The sequence below is a fragment of the Sebastes fasciatus genome, chromosome 21 (genome assembly GCF_043250625.1).
Source record: "Sebastes fasciatus isolate fSebFas1 chromosome 21, fSebFas1.pri, whole genome shotgun sequence".
NCBI lineage: Eukaryota > Metazoa > Chordata > Actinopteri > Perciformes > Sebastidae > Sebastes > Sebastes fasciatus.
In genome coordinates, this window is record NC_133815.1 from 2,583,863 (window position 1) to 2,604,582 (window position 20,720).

A 20,720-nucleotide genomic window follows, 5' to 3' on the forward strand; every position below is an offset into this window, starting at 1 on the left:
GGTCAGTCCGTGGGCGGAGCGTTGACCAGCGCCAAGTCGGCCATGTCCTCCTGGTTCTCCACGCTGGCCCAGCCTCCAGCCGTAACCACCCCGGAGTATCCAGAGCCCGCCACAGAGGTCCTACCCTGAAACCAAACGCACCAGTGCTATGTCTCTGACTCTGTCCTCTGTCCTCTGACCCTCTGGCTACTGTGAAGCCTGAAGGTCAGCGGACTGAGAGCTGCTTTTATGAAGGAGAGAAATGGATCAAGTCTGAACCATCCTCATGTTTGGTGACTCCGGGGCGGCGCGACGCCACTCCGGACAGGAAGGCAGCGCTTCCGTTATAATAACTGTACAGTCCATATCCACTGTGAGGCAGAGACTGCCAAGCGCTTTTGATCAAAAACCCAGAATTTTTCAGCAGGCTGCATCATGTCTGACCGCCTGTTTGTATTGCTGGATGCTTTTTTCCTGTGAGACACTACAGATGCTGTCGTTGGGTTTGCGGTGTTCACTCTTTTGCTGCATATTTCTAGAAGTTTGTCTATATATAGCCGACTATTTTGCTGACAGAGAACTTAAAAAAATTTAAAAACAAATCGGTGTCACGGGATTTGACAGAACAGCATGAGCTGTGGCACCTTGGAAGATTTTTAACGGTTTCGATTTTAAATTCAGTCTGGCTCATGTTCAGTGATTTATCTGTATGTAATCACATTGTGGTTGTTGTGGTGGTAACAGAATTCACGTTGAGTGACTTAAGAACGGCTGAAACTAACAATTAGTTTCATTATTGATTAATTTGTTGTATATTTTTTAGGATTATTAGTTTGAAAATGTGGAAAATAGTTAAAATGTCCACCGATATTTCCGATTTGACCGACAAAAATAGTAAAAAATATATCAATAAATAATATTGTTAGCTAAATAATTTAAATAAAAGTGTAAACAGAGATATAAAGCTTCCTATTTTTCCTTAAACCTCCAATCAGTTGGTTAAAAATAAAGCAGTAACAGCAGCTAAAGCATTTCATCCGGCATGAAAATGCTAACAAAGTCAGATAGGTAATGCTACTTTTAAGTTTTTTTATTAAGATTGTTGAACATAATGAGACATTAAATAATACATATTTACAAAAAATGTCCATGCCTTATTTCCAATGTGATCTTTAATGAAGAGAAGTGAAAAGATAATACCAAAGAACTTATATTGACTCTTCGGTGATACTACAAAACTCTGCTGTACAGTATATGTATAATTAACATTAACTGGGTGATGAAATGTGAAAAGAGGAGAACAGATCATTTATTAAATATGTGCCAATAATAAGATCAAAAACAAATAGGAAAATTAAGCAGTTAAAAGATCAAATTAGTTAAATATATTAATTTATTTTATCAACTGGTTGGAGGTAAATTCTATTCTTTAACAACTTATTGTTGTGTTAAGGAAAATTATAAAGCTTTATATTTATTTTTACACTATATTTTTTTGTATTTAATTATTAGTATTAATCTATTGATATATTCAATAATATTTTTCACTTGTCTGATAACCTTTTATTAAATTATGTCAGTTTTACGGGTCTTTAAATTACTTGTAATTAAAACCCCTAAATTTTAATTTTAAGATGAAAAACTTGAAAATTAAACATTTAATTGATTATTTGACGAACCATTTCAACTCAACTTTATTACATTTGCGGTTAAACAAGTTTCTGCGACAAACGCAGAACCAACATAATTACAAAATCTGAATGCTGTTACTGCAATAACCACAATGTTATTACATAAATCCTTTGTGTACCTAAATGCCTGATTTTGTGCCCTGATAAACGTGATGAAAACCTCCCTTAACTATGAAGGAACCTGCACCCAGCTGTGTGTTATTAACCCTCACCCAGGCCTTTTTATACTATATATATATTGGAAAAAAGTATATTTAGTAAATCTGAGGATAGTTTAAAGTCAGATAACTTATTTATTTGTTTGTGTATGAACTCATAAATATCCATGTTTTGTCATGACAACACTGGAACAAGTCCTGTATCTGTGGACCACTGTGTGTATTTGCACAAAGCAGCCATTATATATTATATATTTATGTGAATCTTTATCTTGTATAACTGTAATCTTGAGGTGCTTACAGGATCTTTTTTCCCTCCATGCTTCAAACATTCAACACCAGTTGGATTAAAAGTGGTCCAGTGAGCATGCTCTGTCCAGTCCAGTTTTACAGCTGTTACGAGTGTCATCCTTCTGTCTTTAAAACGATCTGTTCTTCATGCTTTTAAAACTTCTTTGAGTCATTTCGGGAATTTTCTTTTGATTTCTGGATTAAGTTTAAAAAGATATCAGCTGTTAAAAGCTGCTTTTTGCGTTTCTTTTTTTATCCTCTGATGATATATTTTGTATTTAACAGATACGAATGTATTGTGAATTTAAAATTCACAGAATATTTTCTTGACAGATGCTTTTAATGTATTTGAGAAGAAGTGATACTATACTATATTGCTGTATTAAAAAAAAAAAAATTAAAATACACCGCAGACTTTTTATTTTTAGGAGACTATGGAACTTTTATCCCTCTGGGTGTTTGTGTCTGAGTACAAATGTAGGTCAGCCAAACAAAGTGGTGGCAAATGTGTTTGTAGAGGGGGTTGTTGTTGTGGCGGTAGCACATGGGCGCACAAAAATGCACCCATGTGTTCACCAATAACAATTCAGCAGCATCACGGGGGGACACATGAGCCCGGCGACCTCAGCCCGGGGCCAGCACAAAGTCACGCCCGGTAGCAGCCCATGGTGCTGAGTGATTGTTGTCATCATTAATTCATATCCTGATATCTTTTCATTAATCATTTAACAGATCCTTTAATGAGCAACTTGCAGGTTGAATTTACTACTTAAACCTTTTTGAAAATGTCCATTTGAAAAGTTAATGCAAGTTTTGAGTGGGTTTGAGTGACTGTAGTTTAATGAATCTGCAGTTTTACATAGAATTTCACAATTATTGTGTTTGCTGCATAAACTCCAGCCTGTCAGGATGTCATGGAGTCAACTTTGCATATAAAAAATCAAGTATATGATTTAAAAGCAATGATTTCTGGGTTTAGATACTATAGGCTTTTATTATAACGGTATAGAAAATCAGATAATTGAAAGAACTCTCTCTCTCCCGCGCAGCACAGCGCCGTAAAATGTAGTGTGGAGTTATATTAGGCAAGACTGCGGTCTGTCATATGCCTACGAATATACATTTACAACCTCTTCTTCAGCGTCAAAATTAGCATTGAGATTCATATTTCTCATTGCCTGAGTTTGACCCGAGCCTGGCTCCCGCTCTCTCTTCTGCTATACGTCACGTCACGTCCGGTTCGTCTCTTTTGATGTGGAAATAAAAACGTCCTTACAGAAACGACTCCAGATGTCACCGTAGTGTGTAGTTATATCTTTATTTTAATCAAGAAACAGAACTAAATCAACTTTTAGTCAGTTTTTCTTGATGAATTTTCAAACTGGAGTTGTTTTGTTTTCTGTTCTTTAACTATTAATCAACTAACCGCGACATGTTTTTAGTATTAAAACCTGTGGCTAATTTAAAATAGTGCCAGTTGTGGTTATAATAAATCAGTTAATCTCACGCTTTAATATTTGTCCTTAAAATTTAAATCACAGCGGCTTTTTACATTTTCAGACCATTATCAGTGGCCTCCTTCAAACTTCATTTTTTGACCAGTTATGACTATATTCTCGTAATATTACGACTTTTTTTTCAGGAAATAGTATGACTCTTTCTCATTAAATTCTGACTTTATTCTTGTAATATTACAACTTTTTTTCTCGTAAAGTTATGACTTTATTCTCGTAATATTACTTTTTTTCTCGTAAAGTTATGACTTTTTTTCTCGTAAAGTTATGACTTTATTCTCGTAATATTACGACTTTTTTTCTTGTAAAATTATGACTTTATTCTCGTAATATTCCGACTTTTTTTCTCGTAAAGTTATGACTTTATTCTCGTAATATTCCAACTTTTTTTCTCGTCAAGTTATGACTATATTCTCTTTATATTATGACTTTATTCTGGAAATCTCATTTTTTTCCCCTCAATGTGGCCCTAATACTCCGTCGTATGACATCATGACCTTAAGCCTTTGCACTAAAAGTTTTATGCAACCGAACCAGCGCTTGTTTTAAAAGTTGATTAATAATTAAATTTTACAAATAAATAACTAAAAACAAAATGAAAAACTGTCAGCAGCACCAACACCGCCACATTTTAGCAGAAACAAACAGAAACGGGGAGTCAGTTTCAGGAACGTTTTTGGTATGTTTTTTAATAAATTAACGTTCATTCAAAATACAGTGCCAAAGGAATATGATGCAGCCAAACATGCTAGTAAGGTTTGTCATGAAGCACCTGTGCTCATGTTTTTAAAGGTAGGAGGAAGATCCCCCCTCCACCCTCCACCCCCCACCCCAACTCCAACCCCAACCCCAACCCCAACCCCAACCCGCCCTCTCCACTACTGCTAGTGGTTGCCGGGACGTAGCGACAGCCGTGGGCCAGCCCTCTCCCCTCACAACCAATCAGCAGCAAGATTCCTCAATATTCACTCGAGAAAAATTAAATCTGATAGGAAAATGGATATCTACCCACAATCACACTACAGTAATGTTTGATATTAAATAAAAAAAAAAAGACACTAATACAAAATAGACCTGGTTATTTTCCCCCACACTAAAACAGTTGTCTTTTTTTAAACATATGAAAAATATATATTTTATTATATATATATTTCAGCAGCTTGGAAATAAAAAATAAAAATGCATGAGCCCGAAACCTACTGAGAGTGGAGTTGTTGTTGTGTCTGCGGAGACCCTCGTGGAAAAGAAAAACAACATGATCATGTGACGACGGATGGAGTGAGGTGTAAACTGCTAGCTGTGTGGAAGACCTGTGTGCAAACAGACTGACGGACAGACAGACAGGCTGCGGAGGCGCTATAGTGGAGTCAGGGTGGAGGACAGAGCGGTGACGGAGGAGAGGTGATGGGTGACCGGACCTGCAGTCACCCTCTTTTAAACCCTCTCTACCCAACACTTCGGTTTCCCCCGCGTCGGCCCGAAAACCACGGCCCCTGTTCCTCACGTCTGTGGGGCCTTTTTTTATTTTTTATTTAAAGAAATACATGGATCCTGTTTTTAAAAGGAGCACTCTCAAATCTATCAAATATGTGTAAGCTTTAAAAAGGTGGCTCTGAAAAGTCTGCTCATTTGTGGAGGACTGTAGATGGAGTAAATCTGGATTCCATTCAACATTTAGCTGCTTATTTTCACTATTGATTAATTGTTTGGTCTTTAAAATGTCAGAAAATAGCAAATAAGTTTCCATCGCAAGTTAGTTAGACTTCAAACTGATCTTCAAATTGCTCAATGACTCAAAAATAAGATGTCAAAACCATCAAATTCTCACATTTGAGAAGCTGATCGGGTATCTGTGACAATGGGGCCGATCTATTCTATATACATTATATACTGGAATTTTAATTTGTTGTTGCATTTAAAAGGTTCACACTTGTAATTGCTGTTAATTTAGAATTTTTTTTTTTTACAAAACTGCTGGTGTACGATTTATTATTTTAAAAATAAATAATTCAGTATATTTTTACATCTTTTTGTTTGTTACATTTAGTTTTACAAAGTTAGGAAAGCGATGTTTAAGTCCAGCCCGACGTCACCTCCACACAGTGAGGCATACAGATTATTAATTAAACACTGGTATCGCATCGGTAGATACTCAAAGCCCAGGTATCGCCATCAAATGACTTAAATGATAAATCAGATATCAAATTTGTTGCCTGTTCCTCTTCTTTCTATCCACTAATCTACTTTTAGCTCTACATTTAAGTCATTTCTCAACAAACACTTCCAGGCTCCAGCTTCTCAAATGTGATAATTACTTTTATATGATTGTAAATTTAAGACTTTCTGGATTCCAGACAGCTGGTCAGACAAATCAAGCTTTTTAAAAGATGTAAGCTTGGGCTTTGGGAACTTGTGGAGGGCATTTTTCCCGCCCTCTTAGTCGACTAATCGATCTTTTTGGTCTAAGTTGACTAAGATTTCTTTAGTCGAATAGTCGTCTTTTATGCTTTTTTCATGCAGAATGATTTATTTCCAAGAAACTTATGAGCACATCTCTGGTAAACAAGACTTAAAGTGGGGATTTTGTGTGATTCTTTGTGGAGAAACTATCAACTAATCGACTACTTTTCTACATTTAAGTCATTTCTCAAGCGAAAATATAAATACTTTTCGGGCTCCAGCTTCTTAAATAAGGGAATTAGTTATATGTGATTGGACTTTTTGGATTCCAGACTGCTGGTCAGATGAATCAAGCTATTTAAATATGTAAGCTTGGGCTTTGGGAACTTGTGGTTTATTATAGGGCTTCCTCTTCATAGTCAACTGAATGATCGTTTGAGTCTTAGTCGACTAAGAATTCTTTAGCCAATTAGTTTATTTGTTATGCTTTCTTCATGTTGAATTACTTATTCTCAAGAGAAACTCACAGATCTGTCGATTAAATCAACTAAATTAGTCGACAAAATCATACGAGTGTCGGACAACTAAGAATTTCTTTGATCGAGGTCAGCCCTACTTTAGTTTATAGACCAAAAGATGAATCAATTCATCAGAGAAACAGTGAACAGGTTGATCATCAATGCAAATCATCTTTAGTAGTAGCGCTGGTCACAATTCACCAAAACATTTTCTTTCAACCACATCTTATGAACAGTTTGCTCATAAGTTTAATTATTATCATGTGACAACAACTGAGCTCAAAATGCTGATTCCAGCTTCTTAAATGTGAATATTTTCTGGTTTCTTTCCTCCTCTATGACAGTAAACTGAATATCTTTTGAGTTGTGGATAAAACAAGACATTTGAGGACGTCATCTTGGGCTTTGGGGAACACTGATCGACATTTTATAGACCAAACAACGACTCAAACTGAACCATCTCTCTAAAACTCAATCCAATGAAGGCCATGAGAACATTTCCAATAGCTGGACGTTGTGATACATTTTTTTTTTGTTGGTCGAATTACAACTTCCAGGGTCAATATAAACTTTCAAGCTCAATATCAGAACACGCACGAAAACTTCTCAAACAACTCATGCTACATAAAGTGCTACAGGAGTGGTTTGAGAAGTTTCTATGGAACATTTTGTTATTGGGTCTCCATCGATACTGCTGCTGCGAGACTACACGAAGGAGCAAGCTGATAACTTTTCAGAGAGCCTATCGAGCCTCCAGGCAGAGTTTTACACTCAAAACAATAGATTTTCCACAGAGTATTCATTTATCAGTGGTGAGAGGAGAGGAAAAAGAGAGGGAAGAGAGGGAAGCTATTATCGGAGGAGGAGGAGGGAGGTTTTGGGGGATTTTGGTACAGTTGCCATTGTCATTCCGAGAAGGTTTACCAGTTAAGTGCATCATCATCATCATCATCATCATCATCATCCCCATCATCACAAAATCAGTTGACGTTTAGATTATCACATTGTAGAAACAGTATGACAGACTTGTAATAATATCTAACAGATGTCACAACTGACAAAATAAGAAGAAAAAAAACTGAAGTTTTCAGATTACTAGTATTTTTGAGGGGCATCTTTTTTTCGCGCTTGTTTTGCGGCTGCATTGTTCATCAGCAACAGCTGTAGCTAATGCACGCCTCCAAAGTCCAGAGATCCCTCCACAACACAGAGAACGTCAAACCCTTTCATATCTTAGAGAACTGGTCTGCACCCCCCCTTCGTGTTCGTCCCTCAGCGTTACAGATTCCTGGTGAGTCAGCGAGGTAGGGGAGGGGAGGGTATGAGCTATACGTGAGGGAGGGTCACCAGCTCCCCGTCCACCTCGAACTCCTCGCCTCCGTCGGGGGAGAAGAGGTAGGTTGGGGGTTTCCAGGGGGACTCCTCGAGGCAGGAGGGGTACAGCTTCCCCACCGCACAGCGGAAGTCCTTGCCCAGATCCCAGAGCACGCGTTCGGACACGGGCTGCCGCAGGTACCAGCGGTCCAGCTCCATGTCGTACTGATAGATAGCGTACTTGGCGCGCTCGTTCATGTGGGTTTCACGCATGAAAATGCACAGCGAGTTGAGCAGCACCACTGCCCGCACGCACGGGTCCGAGTAACGCTTAGCGGGGATGTTGGCGGCCTGGCGCCACTCGTTCTTGTTGACGTCGTAGATCTCCACGGTGACGGAGGAGCCGTCGATGGTGCTCGTGGGCAAGCGGATGCCAGAGTTGCTGACGACGTGGAGGCCGCCGATGTAGAAAATGAGGTCGCCGAAAGAAGCGGCGGAGGCGAAGCAGCGGCTCGTCTTGCGCATGGCCATCTCCACCCAGGTGTCGGCTCGGGGGAAGTAGCAGTACATCAGGTCGTGGGTCATCACGTAGATGCAGTCGTGCGCCACCACAGAGGTGCTCCAGTTCCAGGCGAAGGGCAGAGGGCTCATCATGCTCCACTCGTCCTTCTCGCAGTCGTAGCGCTCCACCGTGCGCTTGTTCAGCTCTCCGCCAACGTTATCTCCCCCGATTGCATAGATGTAGCCCTCGCAGTGGACCAGCGAGGGCTTGATTCGGGCACACAGCATGGGGGTTTTGGGTACCCAGGCGTTCTGCTGGGCGTCAAACCAGAAGCAGCTATCGACTGAGTGGAAGACCGCCTGTAGCTTTCCGCTCTTGCCGTGGTTGGTGATAGAGTTTTTGAGAGGGATCTGTCCACCGGCGATGAACACATCATTGTCTGGTGTAACGAGGGTCCCCACCTTCTGCAGGTCTCCTGGGGGGTTGTTGAGCTTATACACTTTCTCCGCCTGCGGGCTGTAACACACTACCGTAGTAGGCAAGGACCCGGACATTACATATGCATCGCCCTGCGTTTCTGACATGGCCTCCATGAAGATCAGCATCTCCTCCTTGGTCATGCCTAACCGAGGTTTGAAGAACTTGGGCATGGACTTGTAGAGGCCCTGCACCACCACAGACTTGTCGTTGGGCGGCAGACCCTGGAACCAGGCGCGCTGCGTCACCTCCGACAGCGCGTCGATGCGGATCTGACTGAGCACGGAGGACAGGTGCTGCGAGCGCGACTCCATGTTATACTCCAACCACAGCATGGCCGCCTCGCGCACCGTCTCCTCCTTCTCCACGTTGAGGTTGTCGCTGCTCAGGACGTCTATCAACAGCTCGTGGGAGAGCTGAAGGAAAGCCTCCTGCCTGTACACCATGGGGAACTTGTGCTCCACCATGCGCTTAGCGCTCTGCTTTAGCTCGCTGCAGCTGAACAGGTCGCCGATGCTCAGCATGCGGACGCAGTTCTCAGCGTTTATCTTCTTCACCAGGTAGTCTCTGCACTGCAGCAAGACGTCATCCACCTGAACAGAGGACAAGAGACGACGGTCAGACACACACATTCCTCTTTGCAGCAAGGGACACAAAAGTAGAACAACACCACCGGTATGTAGATTTGCAATAATGTTTCTGGGTAAACAGCTCCAAGGGAAGTTTACAATAATGCTGAAACATTAAGTCATGAATTGATTTCTTAACCGACAGACAAGATCATCATTTAAGTCTTTTACTGAGGAAAGATCTGCTGCTATTTTCTCTTTATTATTACATTTACAACCATAGTCATTTAAAGATGTATCTGAGAGGATGCAAATAAACTAACCACTTAAAAACAAAGATGCAGATGGCTATGAGGACACTTTTGAGACTAATAAAAACATGGCAAATAATGAAGGTTTCTTTAATTTTGGTAAATTAGGATTTAAAGAATAAAGCTGGCGTTACAGTATGGATGTGTCAGTCAGTCTCTCAATACTTTTCAGACGTCCCTACCCTGTTTGTGTCGCTCAGCGCCAAGCCTACTGGTTACGACTGAACATGTAAATCTTTAAAAACAGGTCATGAACATACAGTACAGTTGTTTGTATACGGTAAAGGCTCAGGAATTTGCTTAAACAGCTGGACTCTGTAGCTTTTTAGCAAACATTACTCAAACAAGAGGAATGAGATATATCAGGATACAAAGACGATGCTTGTTGGTTTTGGTCTTTTCATGGGATTTGTTGACGATAAAAACAAATCCAGTCCTTTATAAAGGATGACAGGAGGACTTTTCAATGCATTGAAGTGTTTGCAGTGACCTGTAGGAAGCAGGCGGTCTCGTAGAGCGGCTCCACGGTGCTGTCGCTGATGGCCAGGTTGCCCGTGTAGGCGTAGGTGATGATGATCTGCAGCGTGTCCGGGTCCACGTTCCTCAGGTGGACGTGGGTCTGCTTGCTCTCGCTGAGGCCACTCATGAACATCGCCCTGCAGGAACAAGACGAAGGAAGCGTCAGTCGACACATAGACGCACGGATGTTACTGAACGAGGAAGTGAACGTCGAGATCTCACACCGATTAAGATAAGAGATCATATCAGCTACTCCAACAATTCAAGCTTCGCCTATGTCTTGTTCCACAAATTATTTGTTCTAGGATAAATTAGTATGTGAGCATTTAATTCAATTAGGGCTGTCAAAGTTAACGCGATAATAATGTGTTAACGCAAACTCGTTTTAATGCCACTAGTTTCTAGTAGTAGTTTAGCTGTATTTTAAATTGTTTTGTTAATTGATTTCCAATAATAAATATATACATACATTTACATAAAGCAGCATATTTGTCCACTCCCATGTTGATAAGAGCATTAAATACATGACAAATCTCCCTTTAAGGTTCATTTTGAACAGATAAAAAATGTGCAATTAACTATTTTAATCAATTGACAGTCCTAATTTTAATTTAAAAAATGTTAAAACTTAAACAAAACATTTTGTATTAAACTCCCTTTCCTTCTTATCTGCAAACATCTGTGGTTCCTGGTCAACGTTTTGTCCTCAACAAAGACTTCATAATAAACCCCGTAAGACTGGTAAATGTTTTTAGCGTAGAGTGGGTAATAAAACTCCCAAGTTCTGTCTTGTTCGCTGTTTTACTATCCAGTTTTTCTTTTAGAATAAACAGAGCCTCCTAATGACAGCTGGCCTCTCGCCAAGCTGGCTGTAAAAACAGACAGTTACCCACCAGAATCAGGGTAGTTGCTTTTGGCTGTAGCTGGAATGTAACATTCATGGTATCATTTCAAAGGCTTCTGGGACGGCAAGTACAGTAACTGAATTTCATTGATTAATGTGCTGATCACTTCCTTGATTATATTGATGAACTATGTGGTCACTAAAATATCAGAAAATAGAGATGTCCAAGCACAAAACCCAAAGATATTCAAGTTACTATTAGAGCTGCAATGATTTATCGATTAAAAGTTAATCGCCAACTATTTTGATAATTGATTAATTGGTTTGAGTCAGTTTTTAAGAAAAATTCATTTTCTGTCGATCGTTCCAGCTCTAAAAGCTACATTACTGTTAAATGATAAAAGATCTGAATATATTAGTGTATATTATATAGAGTGTGAAGTGAAACAGCGGATGCCGCATTACTATTGAAAGTGATCTTCCTTCAGGTTTAATAACATTGAGCTATGACTTGTTTTTGTCCGTCATAGCATGCTAAACTTGAAGTACTCTTGGTCTTAAAGAGCAGGGCTGAATACCACAGGTTTATTTGGAGCAGATGTTACAGCTGACGTGATGCTTGACAGTTGTTGTACACTGATTAGCGTGTCTACCAACCCAGTTTCCTCATACCGAATGACAAAAAGTGACAGTCAACACCTGGCTGGTGGGCTGACTCCAGCTGGGCTTCTCTCTGCTCAGACTTCCGTGCTGCTGCAGCCTCGGCGGGCTGCCTACACGTCCACGTTGTCATTCAGCAGAGTGAGTCAGAGCCTCTTTAACCTCTTTCACTGCATCGATTGCTCACATTTTATGCATCTGTAGAACTGTTACTGGCTTGAACTGGTAATTTGCATTTATTATAAGCGACGACTTTGGTGCCAAATGCTCATAATTGAAGAAATGCTTCTGTGCTGCACTTCTGTGTCACAGATACTGTACATTACCATGTCAAATACACAGCATGTGACACTGCTTTTCATTGTTTGTGTTTGAGTTTCAGTCTGTGTGGAGGTCATCAATGCACATGACAACTACGCCATTCTTCTGTTAATACCACAGTAGACACAATAGCTGCTGAGGAATGTACAAAGTCATGTTTCCAGGTAAACAGCTCCGAGGGAAACGTTTTGAACAATCATGTTAAAACTAATTTATTTCTAATTGGATTAAAATATGCAGATGGAGCTTCTAAAGGTGCTTTAGTTTTTCATGGTGCTGAAATATTTAGTCCATGAATGCGTTTCTCAATTGACAGGCGATAAATCTACAACTATTTTGATAATTAATTCAGTCCTTTATTGAGGAATAATGTCAAAGAATTTGCTGCGTCCAGCTCCTAAAATATGAGGATTTGCTGCTATTTCTCTTTAATATTACTGTAAATTATTATTAAAATCAATAACCTCTGGGTTTTGGACTTATTGTGTTATAGGATAATAATATCTTTAAGTTTTGAGCTGCTGATCAGATCAAAGAAGTAGGGCTGCAGCTATCAATTATTTTAGTAATCAAATATTCTACCGATTATTCCATTTATTAATCAAGTAATCAGATAATACTTTTACGTTATTATTAAAATAAAACTAATTGGTTTCCTTAGAAAAAATCTACATTTTTATTGCTTAAACTGCATAAAATAATATTATCAGTCAAAACTAAACTTATATATTGCATTAAGTTGTTGTAATGTTAGATTCTGGGTTTTAAATAAAACATTTTCTGAAAAGCAAACAAATGAATAAAAAAAGGATTTCAAAGTACTTTTTTTAAAAAGTACACCTCTTCTGGGCTACTCCTATAAAAGGTAAAAGAATTTACATCATTGATTTTTAGTAACTGAATTACTCGAGGAATTGCTTCAGCCCTATAAACAAGACATTTGTAGACGTCATCTTCGGCTTTGAGAACTTGTAAAGAAGAGCATTTTTCACTATTTCCTGACCTTTTGTAGACAAAATAATAATAAAGAGAATAATCAGCAGACTAATCGATAATGAAAAGAATGGTTTGTTGCAGCGATCCATTTGTAGACGTCGCATGACGACATTTTCTTAACAATCAAACGACAAAATAATAGACAGATTAGTCAACGACAAAATAACTCACTTGCAACTCTACTCTTTAACAATGATTTGTCTGCAGAACCGCCCGGCCCTCCTGTTTGGGGTTTTGGGGTGTGTGTGACTGTGTGCTGCTCGCAGCAGGGGCTAAACCTGCCAGGCCGTATTACGCAACCCTGCAGGCATACCCCTGCACACCCCCCCTCTCTCTCTTTTTCCTCTTTCTCTCCATCTCTCACCAAGACCTACGTGACCAGACTTTCCCCTCCAAACACAAGCTCTCCCCAGAGTCTCCCCCCTTTCCCCTGAAGCGAGGCGTGCGAGGAGAGAGAGGGGAGGTGGAAGGAGAGGCAGCAGACAAGAGAAAGAAAAAAGGAAGGAGTAGCAGTTTAGAGGAAGCGCTGCGACACCTCTGAACCCTGCAGGGGAAATGCTTTGCATGTTCGCACCAGATAACGAGTGTGTGGGAAACAGTGGGGAGGACCGCGGAGAGGTGGGTGTGAGAGAGGCATCGAGTTGTCGGGACCTTTTCTTGGAATGCATGTATGAATGTGCGGTGAATGAGGGAGGGAGGGGGTGAGACAGCGTGCTCAAATGCAGCATGAGCTCCTGTCAAGTACAGATGGACTCTTCCCAGAGCCGAGGCTGCTGCTCCGTCATATTCACTGCAGTGCACACACTTCATTATGCAATGTTGTGCGTACAAACGAGTCCTCCCGAGGGCCTTGAGGGATACGTCTGTAGGACTACAGGTTAGAGATTGCTTCATTTGCTACGCAAGAAATATATCAAGAGAAGGAATAACTAGCGAAGAGGGGGCGACTCGAGAGGCAGCTTTCAAGGAAACACCATCCCCTTGTTTTCCATCCTACAACACTACGACGTGGTGCATTATTCAGTGTAACTGTAGGAGGGGAGCACTTATAGACATAACAACCACGCACCTACACCTCATCACAATGAGACTGAGGGGAATAATTGCTGTCTTTAAACATAAAAACCCAACACTGTATGGTGAATTATTCATTGAAACTGGAGGAGACGCACAAAGCATAGTCACAACTAGCCCTAGGTCGTTAAAAACTAGGGCTGTCCCGAATACCATTTTTGGGGGCTTCGAAGCTATCGGTTAAACTGTTAAAGGAAATATTAAAAATGTATTAATAAGTCGAGCAAAGCTCAGAGGAGCGGCTTGTCACGTCAAGGAGAATAGCTGGTCCACCTTAACAGCCCACCTTAAGAGAGTCTGAGCCAGTGTTGCAGATACAGGAAGTTGGCTCGGGTCTTGAGGAGTTGTAGCATTTATTCACCGACAAATAAACTGTACACACACTGCTACAGCTACGTTCACAGCTGTAACATCACGAACAACCCCACACTCACCGCCGCCACACTCGCTAACGTTACGCCGGGCAGACACACAGCTGACAACCACGCAGCTAAACTAAATGGTGTGGTGCATCGTGGCTGCTACAGTAACTCTCCCGAACGGGTGAGTCTGTTTGTCTGTTTCGCACATAAACTGCAGCTGACACATCGCTGCAATCGAGGTACTAATCTTGTCGGTTAACGGTTAATAATCGGTTAATGTGGGTCGCTTATCAGTTAAAAAAAAAATCCAAAATTAGCATCCCTAATTTGAAGGAATTCAAAGTTCGCTTTGCTTTGCGGCACAACTGACTGACATGTTCTTCTGTCGGTCTGTCTTCATTTCCGCTGTTTCAGTACCCAGGACAGTCTATCTGTCTGAGAATAACTAATAATAATGAATGTTGAATATGAATAATGTTATGGGATTATTCCTTATTTCATGGGCTGCTTGTTAAACGAAGTATTTGAATACAACGGCAACGGTCGAAGCTTCAAGGCGTTCGGGTCAGCCCTATTAAAAAAAGAAATCCTCAACATACAACATGAGTTATCCCACACCCGCAGCACTCACCTGAAATAGGAGCTACATGTGGCCAGGACCATCTTGTGACATGGGAACTCCGTGTCCTCCACCAGCAGCACAACGTCAGTCAGTAATTTCTGTTCGTAAAAGAACTTGAGCTGCTCCAGCAGGGAGACAGCGTAGTCCGTGTTGACCGGCCTGCGCTCACTGAGATCCGACATGGTTGCATCCCATGAATCGCGCCCCAGTTTTGAAAAGTCACGCGGCCGGCAGAACCGGGCTCAAGCCGACCAGGAGAAAATATTCTAAAGATTCAAGAGGATAATCAGGGGGGAGGGAGGGGAGACAGCTCTCTAACACCTCCACTGAACCAAGTGGAGGTGTTCAACTCCGATGTGGAAAAAATCCTGCAGTTTCTTCTGCTGGAGATGAGTGGAAAGATGAGATGGCTGCCGAGTGTCGCAGTCCAGAGGAAAGAGTCCCGGTCGAGGAAGGGTCTGCTTCCCCTCGTGGATCTATCTGCTGTCGGAGGTCATGCAGTGAGGCACTGGGGACCGGAGGTAGAGGGAGAGCACCGCGACAGTGGCAACGCTGCTACATCAGTGCTTGGCTGAAAAACAGGAGAAAAACAAAAAAAAGCAATGATGAGTCTGGAATCCATGGAAACTATCAGTACAGAAAAAAAAAATCTTTTAACTCTTTTCTTCCCTCCGATTTCCTTTTTCTTTCTGGGCATGTCAGAGCAGCAAACATCCTGAAACCCTTTCAAATGAACGGCCATCCCTCCATCCACCACACCCTCCCTTCATCCCTCGTTTTCCAGCAATACAATAAACGAGGTCAGCAATTATATGTCAATTGACCTTACATACAATAAGACAGCATCTGAATTAAACTGATTCACATGGGTAGCAAGTTAAAAGCTACTTCATTCAGACTCTGCTTTACATGCTACAGTGCAGAACCCGAGTCATTACTGAAGATGCCCCTACTTAACATTATGCCACAACAGAGTTTCCCTTCAGTATTTAACACCAAACTAGAGACCAATTTCACAAAGCATCATAAGGACATTGTGATCTTAGTCCCGGAAGTATTTCGGCTTCAGTCATCTCAGCCTTCAGAGGCTTTTGGGAAACAGGATCCAGATCTTTCCGTGTGCTATGATGCCACTTTGGTATATCCCAGTGAATATCACTAGACATAGTTTGCAAAACACTGCTTCAGGTGGTTCTTTACATGGCTATATAGGAGAACAGATTCAAACAGTATGAATGCCATGTTTTGTAAAAAGTCATAGAGATTCATACTTTATGTACATGTGTCTAAAATGGCCTTCAATATTGGGATCTAATCATTCAATCATGCCTTTTCTGCTCCCTTGCCGGTCAGTTTATATGACAATTTATAATGTGTTTAGAAAGAGCCCTGCAGTAAAGTTAGTCAGATATTAACAGAGCAAGAGTAAAATATCTCATAATGTCTCAAACAAGCAGACAAAAACACATCATGCTGTTAAGTCTTGAGCTCCACTGCTCACATCCTAAATTACACTGGGCTTTTTGGAAGGTTACCATGACACAGGGAGCCATTAAGCCAATTTGCCATCAAGCTATAAGCTACACCACCAATACTACTACTACTGCTGACCATGACAGACTATTTCAACAAAGCAGTGTGTCACATTCAAGGTTGTGTACAGTATGGGTGAATTTTACAACCACTGGATTAATATTACTGCTGCATTAATGTGTATATTGCATTTTACTGCTGTAGATGTTTTTAACTCCTTTATATACTGTTGGCAAGTTTAATCTACAGCAATGCATCATATTCTATAAGATCATCATATGTACTATATACTTTTCATGTGTCAGAAATACAGCCCTGTTTTCAGCTGATCCAAGAGGCTTTTTAAAGAGTTTATTTAGCTTAAGAAGTAGGAGGATTTTCTCAACACATAAAGGAACACTTCATCCTTTAGTTTATCACAAATAATCAACATCATCTGGAGAGACATGGTTTTCACTGGACAGGAAGGGTGATGGAAATGTGTAATATGAAGAGCAACTAAAGCTGTCAAAAGAACAATATTTACCTCTGAGATGTAGTAAAGTATAAAGTAGCAGAACATGGAAAATAACTTGAATTTGTACTTCTGTAAATGTAAACATTCTACCACTGGTTCGGGGTGCAGTTTACCAACAACGTGTAAAGGCTATTAAATGTTATATGTTAATATTGGACCTGATCTCTCCTCCATTATCTCACAAGGAGTCTCTTGAACATGAACTCATATTTCCTATGACCACCTATATACATTTTTTTTATCTGAGCTGTACCAGTGTTTGTTTGTTTGTTGTTTTTTTATTCTTATTGTGTTTGTGAAAATAAGAAAACCCAATAAACATATTATTTAAAAAAAAAGAAAAGAAAAAGTTATATGTGCGCATTGGTCGTTACATGACACATCCTTTACCTAACGTTAAGCCATCTACATACATCAACTAGTTTAATAGTTAAAACGTTAAAAAAGGCTCATAGTGTGTGAGAAAAGAATAATTTACTGATTCATGTTTTTCATGGTGTGGCAGCAAAACGATTCCATACAATATATCAATATACTGCCTTTTTAATACAATAAAGAAGATAATTTGTGCACCAGTACATTTTTGAAAATATCAGAATATTATATTATATAAGAGAAAAATAACTAGACCGGTTGAAATATGGGCAGAGTGTATTTTTAACACACATAAAACAGCATAACACTCACACGCATTCACAGAGAGTTAGTTAAGCTGGTTGATGTATGTAGATGTAGATAGCCAATGTGCGACTTGTTTACCCTCAGTAACCTGCTGACTAACGGGCTATTTCTGATGATTGAGTAGTGCTTCTAGTTAGTGTTTCTGATGCTGTCTGTCTGTCTAGCTTCGTTTAGCACAGTAAACCATCATGTCCAAAACAAACCCTGCTCTCTGAAACATGGCACAGTAACATCAGACAGACAGGCCTGCTGCAACAGAGAGGTTAGTTAGCTCACCAGACAATCCTTTAACATCATGTTGCTTTGTTTTAAAACACACCTTCAACCATCCTCTGACTGGATAAACCTTCATCAGCTATCTAGATGTGATGTTTTATATGTAGCTTCATTACCACGTTAGCATCGTTAGCATCGTTAGCTCCACAGTTCCGGGGTAATGTTAACCAACACAGTCTGGAGATGAATACTAGCTACCTGTTAAGAGAGTCAAGCGTCCAACATCATCACCTTCAACTGTGGAATAGCTCCAGTAATGAAACACGAACGGTATAAACTCTAAATGTTAGAGAGCAGGTCATGCTTTGCTAGCTAGCAGACACACAGCTAACGAGCTAACAGGCTAAAAGCAAGGACTGTGTAAAGGAGGATGGGGCACGCGTCATCAACGCGTCATATATGCGGGGGTAATGCACATACGCAGTAGAATCTGGCCTGCACTCAAGGCAAGATAGATAGATGGATGGATGGATGGATGGATGGATGGATATATAGATAGATAGATGGTTAGATGGTTAGATGGATAGATGGATGGATGGATGGATAGTAACTTTATTGATCCCGAGGGAAATTCAAGTTTCCAGCATCACAGTTCCATAGTGCAAAACATGTTAATAAAAAGGCAGTAAAAAAGTTAGTAGTGCAAAGTACAAAAAAATATACCAGATATAAAAATACAAGGAGATGAAGAAAACTGTTAAAACTGAAAATAGTGCAGGGTAACAGCTGTGATATACGACTATTAAAAAAAGTGAATATAGTGCAGAAGAGACTGTTAAAAATGAGTATACTGCAGGGTAGTGATTGTTGTTGTTTAACTTTTGTTGTATTTTTTAAATTATGTTAGTTTAGATCTTTCTTCCTTTTTTTGTTATTGTTTTTTTCTTCTTCTGGGATTGGGGGGAGGTCCTATGTATCAGCCTGTGAGGCTTCTTGACCTCTCCTGACACATTTCTTGTTTGTTTTTCATTGACTGGATTTTGTGCAGTTTTATATATGTGCAAATATTTAAAAATAAAAATAATAATAATAATAAAATAACAAATAAAATAAATACAAACATGCCTATTAAATTAATTTGAATTGACTCAGTAATAATATTAAATGCATCTATAACTCTGAAACGGTTTAGATATATTTTCTTTTCTTCTGTACTGTTTTTTGTATGTATTACACAAGTATTGACCTCTCCTGACACATTTCTTTTGTTTTTTCATTGACTAGATTTTGTGCAGTTTTATATATGTGCAAATAAACAAATAAATAAATAAGTCTGAGTTACACTGTGCATGCGTGGTACCCCCAAACACACTAGACCTGTGTCCCATCCTCCTTCCACAGTCCTTGGCTCAAAACGAGCTAAATAAACGTTTTCAAGTGAACCACTCCAACAAATCATCATCCACGCTTCTTACTGTGACTGTAGGTGAACTCCTCACACGGTGAACCGTCCAGATGGCTGTTCCTCGTCAGCAGAAAGTAGGAAGTGAAGCTCCTGAAGCTGATTTTAGACGTTAAACATGTTGTTGTAGAAGAAGCGCCGAGCAGCAGACAGATATACAGTCAACCTCTCAGCGCATCAGAAGCGCCCGAAGAGAAGCAGAGGCCACATGACGAGACTGCGCATGCGTCCAGACTAAGAGCGGTTTAGTCCTGTCCACCAGAGGAGCAGCGACCTCTGGTGGACAGATGGAGACACTACAGCAGGATGTTTATGAAGAGTCCTCTATAAAACATAATAGATGTATTTTAGATTCTATATTTAAATTATATTAGGCCTACTTTTGGGCAACTATATAAATACATAAATAACTCTTCAGTACCATACATCTGTATCAACCATGCACACCTAAACTAACCTATATATCTTACTATACTTACCTATATCAGATATACCTGTTTTTTTGGCATTGCATATATTATATATATTTTGGATTTACACCTTATTGTTATTTTATATTTTTATATTTAGACTCTTTATATTTAGACTCTTTTCCACGTTGCATTGCAACTGTTGCACAGCAATTTACCTTGGGATAAATAAAGTTATATTTTATCTTAGCTCATCAAATCTTATAATAACTTTTAATAATAATTAAATATAATATAATATAATTTACTGAAAATAGTTTTCAGTTATTAAAATGTTAAGAAACAAATCTAAATAATAATAACATTATTATTATTATTATTATTATTATTATTATTATTATTATTATTATTACTATTATTATTATTATTATTATTATTAATAGTATTAATTAATAGTATAATAATAATGATAATAATGATATATTTTAGTTTTGGTGTTTGGTAAAAATAAAATTTATATTTCTAAAATCTTGACCTAGTATCTATAGAATATATTCAGTTTTTCTTTATCTATGTCAAACACAATTAGAAAATATATTTAAATAAATTTACACCACAAAATAATATGTTAGAAAAAGCCAACATCAATATAACAAAAATCAAGGAAATGTAGAAAAAATATTCCTAAGAAATTTAATTTTTAGGAGGTCATGAATGAAAAATGTCCCTTTATTGAAAATATTAATTTGTGAGTTTAATGTCCTGTCTGAAAATTTAAA

The 20,720-nt window shown here is 39.3% G+C and overlaps 2 protein-coding genes across 2 annotated transcripts in view; one reads left to right on the plus strand and one right to left on the minus strand.

Moving 5' to 3' along the window:
• The window catches only part of avl9 (AVL9 homolog (S. cerevisiase)), a 29,013-nt gene extending 26,487 nt beyond the window's left edge, over nt 1-2,526 (plus strand). The window contains exon 16 of the mRNA XM_074621479.1: nt 2-2,526. Within this exon, the coding sequence (XP_074477580.1) occupies nt 2-129 (128 nt within the window). The 3' untranslated portion in view covers nt 130-2,526. The remainder of the gene's footprint in view (nt 1) is intronic.
• Nucleotides 2,527-5,660: 3,134 nt separating this feature from the next.
• Nucleotides 5,661-19,730, minus strand: kbtbd2 (kelch repeat and BTB (POZ) domain containing 2). The gene is made up of 4 exons (XM_074621478.1): nt 19,545-19,730; nt 15,132-15,693; nt 10,215-10,380; nt 5,661-9,437 (listed from the first exon to the last, which is right to left on the minus strand). The coding sequence occupies exons 2-4, from the start codon at nt 15,302-15,304 to the stop codon at nt 7,878-7,880; spliced, it is 1,899 nt and encodes a 632-aa protein (XP_074477579.1). The 5' UTR covers nt 15,305-15,693; nt 19,545-19,730; the 3' UTR covers nt 5,661-7,877.
• Nucleotides 19,731-20,720: the final 990 nt, after the last annotated feature.

What these genes read in the sequence shown, in the direction of transcription:
- kbtbd2 (XM_074621478.1), bottom strand. Translation starts at nt 15,304, where the DNA reads ATGTCGGATCTCAGTGAGCGCAGGCCGGTCAACACGGACTACGCTGTC. An exon ending in ACATGTAGCTCCTATTTCAG is followed by an intron (nt 10,381 to 15,131) that starts GTGAGTGCTGCG and finishes TTGTTCCTGCAG; the next exon opens with GGCGATGTTCATGAGTGGCC. An exon ending in AGACCGCCTGCTTCCTACAG is followed by an intron (nt 9,438 to 10,214) that starts GTCACTGCAAAC and finishes TCCTCTGTTCAG; the next exon opens with GTGGATGACGTCTTGCTGCA.